At 51.0% G+C, this 9,076-nt stretch overlaps 1 protein-coding gene across 1 annotated transcript in view; it reads right to left on the bottom strand.

The window, feature by feature from the left end:
- Positions 1-7,221: 7,221 nt before the first annotated feature.
- Positions 7,222-9,076, bottom strand: part of ZCWPW1 (zinc finger CW-type and PWWP domain containing 1) — a 230,803-nt gene continuing 228,948 nt past the window's right edge. Inside the window, exon 15 of the mRNA XM_030188050.1 lies at positions 7,222-8,636. Coding sequence (XP_030043910.1) covers positions 8,281-8,636 — 356 coding nt within the window. The 3' untranslated portion in view covers positions 7,222-8,280. The remainder of the gene's footprint in view (positions 8,637-9,076) is intronic.

Raw genomic sequence — 9,076 nt, 5'->3', positions numbered from 1 at the left:
TGCGGGAGACACCCTCTGGCAGACCCAAAGAGGCAAAGTCTACGCCCTCAACATCCAGGCCGTGAGAGCCAGGGACTGGAGGTTGGGATGCAGCAGAGCCCCTTCGTCCTGCGTGATGAGGGTCGGAAAACACTCCAATCTCCACGGTTCTTCGGAGGATAACTCCAGAAGAAGAGGGAACCAGATCTGACGCGGCCAAAAGGGAGCAATCAGAATCATGGTGCCTCGGTCTTGCTTGAGTTTCAACAAAGTCTTCCCCACCAGAGGAATGGGAGGATAAGCATACAGCAGACCTTCCCCCCAATCCAGGAGGAAGGCATCCGACGCCAGTCTGCCGTGGGCCTGAAGCCTGGAACAGAACTGAGGGACCTTGTGGTTCACTTGAGATGCGAAGAGATCTACCAGGGGGGTGCCCCACGCCCGGAAGATCTGTCGCACCACACGGGAATTGAGCGACCACTCGTGAGGTTGCATAATCCTGCTCAACCTGTCGGCCAGACTGTTGTTTACGCCTGCCAGATATGTGGCTTGGAGCACCATGCCTTGACGGCGAGCCCAGAGCCACATGCTGACGGCTTCCTGACACAGGGGGCGAGATCCGGTGCCCCCCTGCTTGTTGACATAGTACATGGCAACCTGATTGTCTGTCTGAATTTGGATAATTTGGTGGGACAGCCGATCTCTGAAAGCCTTCAGAGCGTTCCAGATCGCTCGCAACTCCAGAAGATTGATCTGCAGATCGCTTTCTTGGAGGGACCACCTTCCTTGGGTGTGAAGCCCATCGACATGAGCTCCCCATCCCAGGAGAGACGCATCCGTGGTCAGCACTTTTTGAGGCTGAGGAATTTGGAAGGGACGTCCCAGAGTCAAATTGGAGCAAATCGTCCACCAATACAGGGATTCGAGAAAAATCGTGGACAGGTGGATCACGTCCTCTAGACCCCCGGCGGCCTGATACCACTGGGAGGCTAGGGTCCATTGAGCAGATCTCATGTGAAGGCGGGCCATGGGAGTCACATGAACTGTGGAGGCCATGTGGCCCAGCAATCTCAACATCTGCCGAGCTGTGATCTGCTGGGACGCTCGCACCCGCGAGACGAGGGACAACAAGTTGTTGGCCCTCGCCTCTGGGAGATAGGCGCGAGCCGTCCGAGAATCCAGCAGGGCTCCGATGAATTCGAGTTTCTGCACTGGGAGAAGATGGGACTTTGGGTAATTTATCACAAACCCCAGTAGCTCCAGGAGGCGAATAGTCATCTGCATGGACTGCAGGGCTCCTGCCTCGGATGTGTTCTTCACCAGCCAATCGTCGAGATATGGGAACACGTGCACCCCCAGCCTGCGAAGCGCCGCTGCTACCACAGCTAGGCACTTTGTGAACACCCTGGGCGCAGAGGCGAGCCCAAAGGGTAGCACACAGTACTGGAAGTGGCGTGCGCCCAGCTGAAATCGCAGATACTGTCTGTGAGCTGGCAGTATCGGGATGTGTGTGTAGGCATCCTTCAAGTCCAGAGAGCATAGCCAATCGTTTTGCTGAATCATGGGGAGAAGGGTGCCCAGGGAAAGCATCCTGAACTTTTCTTTTACGAGATATTTGTTCAGGGCCCTTAGGTCTAGGATGGGACGCATCCCCCCTGTTTTCTTTTCCACAAGGAAGTACCTGGAATAGAACCCCAGCCCTTCTTGCCCGGATGGCACGGGCTCGACCGCATTGGCGCTGAGAAGGGCGGAGAGTTCCTCTGCAAGTACCTGCTTGTGCTGGAAGCTGTAGGACTGAGCTCCCGGTGGACAATTTGGAGGTTGAGAGGCCAAATTGAGGGTGTATCCTTGCCGGACTATTTGGAGAACCCACTGATCGGAGGTTATAAGAGGCCACCTTTGGTGAAAAGCTTTCAACCTCCCTCCGACAGGCAGGTCGCCCGGCACTGACACTTGGATGTCGGCTATGCTCTGCTGGAGCCAGTCAAAAGCTCGCCCCTTGCTTTTGCTGGGGAGCCGCGGGGCCTTGCTGATTCGCACGCTGCTGACGAGAGCGAGCGCGCTGGGGCTTAGCCTGGGCCGCAGGCTGTCGGGAAGGAGGATTGTACCTACGCTTGCCAGAAGTATAGGGAACAGTCTTCCTTCCCCCGAAAAATCGTCTACCTGTAGAGGTAGAAGCTGAAGGCTGCCGGCGGGCGAACTTGTCGAATGCGGTGTCCCGCTGGTGGAGAGACTCTACCACCTGCTCGACTTTTTCGCCAAAAATGTTATCCGCACGGCAAGGCAAGTCCGTAATCCGCTGCTGGACTCTATTCTCCAGGTCGGCGGCACGCAGCCATGAGAGCCTGCGCATCACCACACCTTGAGCAGCGGCCCTGGACGCAACATCAAAAGTGTCATAAACTCCTCTGGCCAGGAATTTTCTGCACGCCTTCAGCTGCCTGACCACCTCCTGAAAAGGCTTGGCTTGCTCAGGGGGAAGAGCATCAACCAAGCCCGCCAACTGCCGCACATTATTCCGCATGTGTATGCTCGTGTAGAGCTGGTAAGACTGGATCTTGGACACGAGCATAGAGGAATGGTAGGCCTTCCTCCCAAAGGAGTCTAAGGTTCTAGCGTCCTTGCCCGGGGGCGCCGAAGCATGTTCCCTAGAACTCTTAGCCTTCTTTAGGGCCAAATCCACAACTCCAGAGTCATGAGGCAACTGAGTGCGCATCAGCTCTGGGTCCCCATGGATCCGGTACTGGGACTCGATCTTCTTGGGAATGTGGGGATTAGTTAATGGTTTGGTCCAGTTCGCAAGCAATGTCTTCTTCAGGACATGGTGCAAGGGAACAGTGGACGCTTCCTTAGGTGGAGAAGGATAGTCCAGGAGCTCAAACATTTCAGCCCTGGGCTCGTCCTCCACAACCACCGGGAAGGGGATGGCCGTAGACATCTCCCGGACAAAGGAGGCAAAAGACAGACTCTCGGGAGGAGAAAGCTGTCTCTCAGGAGAGGGAGTGGGATCAGACGGAAGACCCCCAGACTCCTCGTCAGAGAAATATCTGGGATCTTCCTCTTCCTCCCACGAGGCCTCACCCTCGGTGTCAGACACAAGTTCACGGACCTGTGTCTGCAACCTCGCCCTGCTCGACTCCGTGGAACCCTGTCCACGATGGGGGCGTCGAGAGGTAGACTCCCTCGCCCGCATCGGCGAAGCTCCCTCCGCCGACGTAGTCGGGGAGCCTTCCTGGGAGGTGGCCGCGGTCGGTACCGCACGCGGTACCGACGTCGGGGACCTCAACCTGGGCGATGGGCCAGCCGGCGCCACGCTCGACGGTACCGGTGGCGCAAGCACCGCCGGTACCGGAGGGGTAGGGCGCAACAGCTCTCCCAGAATCTCTGGGAGAACGGCCCGGAGGCTCTCGTTTAGAGCGGCTGCAGAGAAAGGCTGAGAGGTCGATGCAGGCGTCGACGTCAGTACCTGTTCCGGGCGTGGAGGCTGTTCCGGGCTGTCCAGAGCGGAGCGCATCGACACCTCCTGAACAGAGGGTGAGCGGTCCTCTCGGTGCCGATGCCTGCTGGGTGCCGAATCCCTCGGCGACCCAGAGCTCTCGGTGCCGACACGGGGAGGAGACCGGTGTCGATGCTTCTTCGATTTCTTCCGAAGCATGTCACCGGAGCTCCCCGGCACCGACGAGGAGGACGTCGAATCCACCCGTCGCTTCCTCGGGGCCGAGACTGAAGAAGGTCGATCTCGGGGGGGCTGTACCGCAGGAGCCCTCAGGGTAGGCGGAGACCCACCCGAGGGCTCACCGCCACCAGCAGGGGAATGGACAGCCCTCACCTGCACTCCACCCGATGCACCACCGTCCGACGACATCAGCAGACGAGGTCCTGGTACCACCGACGTCGATGCAGCTATCCGATGTCTCGGCGCCGATGCAGAGGCCCGATGCCTCGATGCACTCGATGCAGGGGCGGCCGAGGAAGATGGTCTGGACGCTGACGACGTCGATGCACTCGAAGATCCCGGTGCCGATGCCGACGAAGAGCCCGAGAACAACACGTTCCACTGGGCTAGTCTCGCTACCTGAGTCCGCCTTTGAAGCAGGGAACACAGACTGCAGTTCTGAGGGCGGTGCTCGGCCCCCAGACACTGAAGACACGACGAGTGTCGATCAGTGAGCGAGATAACCCGGGCGCACTGGGTGCACTTCTTGAAGCCGCTGGAAGGCTTCGATGTCATGGGCGGAAAAATCACGCCGGCGAAATCAAAAGCCGAAATGGCGAAATTCGAAGCACCAAATTTAGAGGGAGAAAAAATCTCGACCGAGGCCGAAAAAAGGCCTACCCCGACGACGAAAGAAAACTTACCGGGGCAAAAAAGCTGGAAGTACGGGGAGGATTTACACGAAACCCGGCGGGGGTTTCCGGAGCACTTCCCGACTAGGACAAAGCTTTCCCGAAGGAAAAAAAACACGTTCAAACAAATTGGACGCGCGAGGTCGACTTTCCGGGGCTCGACACGGCGAAAACACGACCGTACCGAGTGCGGACAAAAGAAGACTGGCCGGCTCGAGCCGGTTTCGGGCGGGAAGACGGCCGCGCATGCGCGGTGCGCGCGGGCGCGCGAGGGCTAGCAAAGGACTTTGCTAGTGAAGTTTCCGATTGGAGGGGCTGCCGTGGACGTCACCCATCAGTGAGAACAAGCAGCCTGCTTGTCCTCGGAGAATTTATAGAATACTATGAGTTATGTACGTATCTTTGGAATATAGGCACACACACTTACATTAGGTATACGGTTCATGTGCTCATACCTAACAGCATACATGGGTATATACTCAGTTATACTAGTAATCTATATCCTTTATAGAATATGTGCCTATAACAATATAGGTATATTGTTATAGAATTAACTCCTAAAAGGATAATTCTGAAAATGGGTGCCTATTTTTAGGCACCAAGAGGGGACCTGTTTGGAGCCTATTCTTTAAAGAGAAGTAGGCACTTCCTTTTCTTTATAGAATACTAGCTTAACAGGTGAAATACATGTCTATATTTTACATGTGACCACTTAACACCAGCTGGTGTAAATGTTTGTGCCTAGATTGTGAAAATATGCTCATAGATTATAGCATCATGCCCACGCTCCACCAAAACTGCAGTCATGTGAACACTTGCAAAGTACGTACCATTAAATATTGATGCATACTTACAGAACAGCACATAGCCGGAAATTGTACATTCATGTGCATATGACTTCACATATACACGCAAATGACTAGAACATCAGAATTTATGCATGTACTTGCTGTCTAAACCTAGGCAGCTCCTTATAATATTATCCCTAAAATGTATCACTGCATATTTACCCTGCATGTTTAAAAGTGTCTCATGAGACAATCAAACCTTTCAGATTAAAGTGCAAACTCCTCTCCCCATATCTTCCAGAGAGAAGAAAATAACATTGTAATGAGCAGTGCTACAAAGCAGTAAACTCCTCTGCTCATGGCCCATCTTGGTAAATGAGGAATGCAATACGTGGAGGGGCATAATCGAATGGAAACGCCTATCTCCATGGGCGTTTATCTCCGAGAACGGGTCCGTGAAGGGGCGGGCTGAACCGTATTTTTGAAAAAATGGACGTTTTTGAGCTGGGCGTTTGTTTTTTTTTAGCGATAATGGAAACTAAAAACGCCCAGCTCAAAAACGTCCTAATCCGAGCCATTTGGTCTTGGGAGGGGCCAGGATTCGTAGTACACTGGCCCCCCTGATATGCCAGGACACCAACTGGGCACCCTAGGTCAGTGCGGTGGACTTCAGAAAAAGCTCCCACATGCATAGCTCCCTTACCAAGGGTGCTGAACACCCAACCCCCCTCCCCCAAAACCCACAAATGTACAACACTACCATAGCTCTTAGGGGTGAAGGGGGCACATACATGTGGGTACAGTGGGTTTTGGAGGCCTCCCATTTACCAGCACGTGTTACAGGTGGTGGTGGGGGGGGATGGGCCTGGAGCCACCTGGCTGAAGTGCACTGCGGTACCCACTATAAGTGCTCCAGGGACCTGCATACACGCAGGCCTCTAGGACTGGTTGCTGCTATATAACATTGGCACACCAGTTGACACCTGAATACTAATCTCTCCGAAAACGTCCTTTATTGGAATAACCGCGTTTACTCACAGTTAACTGCAGATCAGAGGTTGTGCCCCACTGGCAACGAGTCTCCCTGGTACTGAGATGAGCAGTAGGTCAGAGCTGGCAGAATGCTGTACAATGCCCTCTTTCAGCCACATTCAAGGGAAGAACTAAGTTGTCTAACGTGGCTAACACAGGAAAGGGAACTAAAACTGGCTTACAAAAATGGCCACTACCGCATGGACTACAACAGGAAACACAACGGGGCACACTCTGACCCAGTAGGCAGGGGGAAAAGCACCATGGGAGAAGAGCCTATTAACTACCAACATCGTGAGACTGTAACACAAGCTAATGAAATCACGGAGCCCAATACCCTACACCCACCACAATGCAATGCTGATGTGACCCTGTAGTGCACCCGAGAGCCACATCTGACCCAGGGAAAGGCTGTGACAGGATCGAACACATTCTGCTGTCATGGAGGTGGGTACGGCATTTGAGGCTGGCATACAGGCTGGGAAAAAAGTTTTTAAAGTGGGGTTTTTTTGGTGGGAGGGGGTTAGTGACCACTGGGGGGGTCCGGGGAGGTCATCCCCGATTCCCTCCAGTGGTCATCTGGGCAGTTGGAGCACTTTTTTGGGACTTGTTCGTGAAAAAAAAAAGGGTCCAAAAAAAGTGACCCAAAATCGCGGTAAAAACGCCTTTTTTTTTCAATTATCAGCTAAAGACGCCCATCTCTCCTCGGCTGATAACCACGCCCCAGTTCCGCCTCCACCACGCCCACGTCAACTTTATTTGTTTCTGCGACAGAGTTCAGTTGGAAACGCCCAAAATCGGCTTTCGATTATACCGATTTGGGCGCCTTTGCGAGACAAACGTCTATCTCCCGATTTAGGTCGCACTATAGGTGTTTTTCTCTTTCGAAAATAAGCTGGATAGACATCAAAAGATGCCCTATGGATCTTTTTCTCTCAAATATGCTTGCTAAATACTTGAATAGGCATACTATTAAAACTTTGCAATAAGCATCCAGAGTTTCATTAGCAAAGTCTGGAAATAAAAGTATCACAAATAAATCCATGTCGCCTGCAAAGAACTGAAAAACAGCGGCCAAGGTAAAACAACCTGCTGCATTATATTTTCATGAGGAAAAAATACACAGCAACTTGACAGTCTTTTATTAATTACAGGGACAACCTGGTATTCCTTCTGCATTTTTGTTTGACTTTTATATAGGCATACAAAGCTATAGGTACTCTTAAAACACTGTAATTCTGTTTTTGGTCAGTCACCTTTCTTCTCATTTTGGGTGAAGCAGTTTTGGAATTGCCTGCTGCTGGCTTTTTACAGAGATTTGAACTAGCCACTAATCAGTCCGATTATCAGAGGGGCTCAAACTGTTTTTAATCATCAGAGAGAGATCCAAAGGGAGAAATGAATGCTTCAAAACACAACTATTGTAATGAACTCTGGAAATACAGAACAATAATTACTGTAAGTTAAATATATATTATAAACATCAACTAATAATAAGAAAACTTCCAGGAAATATTTTCTAGGCCTTGCTGATCTGTCAATTGTATTGTGGCAAAGTTTGTCAGAGAGCTGGTATTTCAGTTCCATTTGGAGTTTCAATCTGTCACATGTCCAGATACTGCCATGGGGATGATAGACATGGATGGCAGCAGAGAAGCACAAGGGAGAATATAGTATCCATTTCTTAAAGATTTAAGTTATTGCTTCTTGCCGACATATACTATGGCATTTTTAATCGTACCTGGTAAAACACTGCTTTAGAATGTCACACTTTTCAGAAATGACTCCTATTAAGTCCATGGGTTGTGTAATCCCAGTATCTCTAAGAAAAGCAGGAATTACAAGTCCATACATGTACTAGGAATAAAGTCAGCACTGGCTCAGTCAGTCCCTGATGACCTGGAGTTTGTGGACAACTCCAGGTCACCAAGGATGGGTTGAATCAGTTTTATCCGCATTGTATGTATTAATTATAACTATAATTCCCCTAAAAAATGTCACGTTTGCACTGACTGCCACCCTTTATCTGCTAACCCTACCCACAATGTTTAGAACCATAAGACTCTGGTTGTTGTTGAAAAGCTGGGATATAATGGAGGAGACTGAGACACTGAGAACTGAAAGGGGAATCCTTCTACTCTTCATACAGGAGCAGAGAGAAGTCATCATCCTGTGATTCCCCTTCCTTTCCTGTAAGTATATTCAAGTCATCCGAGCCAAATACCTCTTCCAGCTCCTTCTGACTTGCAGCCACTTCTTTCAACAAGTTGTCAAAGCTGTCTTCTTCTCCACAAGTAGGTACCAAAGATCCTCCTGCCAAGTTCAGGTGAAGGGTCGTCTCTGTGCCATGGAAGTCTTTGTCTGTGCCAGGGCAATCCATCTTATCACAGGCAAGCATCGTATTGACCTCTTTGGCATGCAGTGCAGAGTTAGGATGCTCAGGGCCTTCACAGTTCTTGTTTCTGGGTAACAGGAATTTTTTCTTGCAACCTAAAAATATGCCATACACCACCAGGAAAGTCAGAGGTTAGTCCAGAGCTGTGTGTTTGAGTATCTCTGTATCTCTGTAACTGCAAAAGTTACTGCACAGTAGGAATAAAATGCATTGGTAGAATATGTGTGTAGGACAGTGGTTCCTAAACATTCCTAAAAGACCCCCAGCCAGTCAAGTTTTTGAGATACATGTTATTTCCTCCTTTTGCACGGAGGCAGGGAATTTGGTCATGCCCTTGAACTACAAATCCCTATAATCCTGTAGTTCCCTATAATAGGCTCTTTCAGAGCACATGTCCAGCTCCTTGTGTCTTATGGGACTCTTTCTATTGGCTTGCCTTATTCTCTGTGCATGCTGGGTTAGTTGCCCCTCTCCATCAGGTCTGTAAGAGTTAGTCTGCAGCATAGCTTCTCTGTGAACTGAAACTGCTTTATTC

This window comes from Microcaecilia unicolor, chromosome 14, assembly GCF_901765095.1.
Source record: "Microcaecilia unicolor chromosome 14, aMicUni1.1, whole genome shotgun sequence".
Lineage (NCBI taxonomy): Eukaryota > Metazoa > Chordata > Amphibia > Gymnophiona > Siphonopidae > Microcaecilia > Microcaecilia unicolor.
This window is presented reverse-complemented; position numbering and strand designations above follow the sequence as displayed.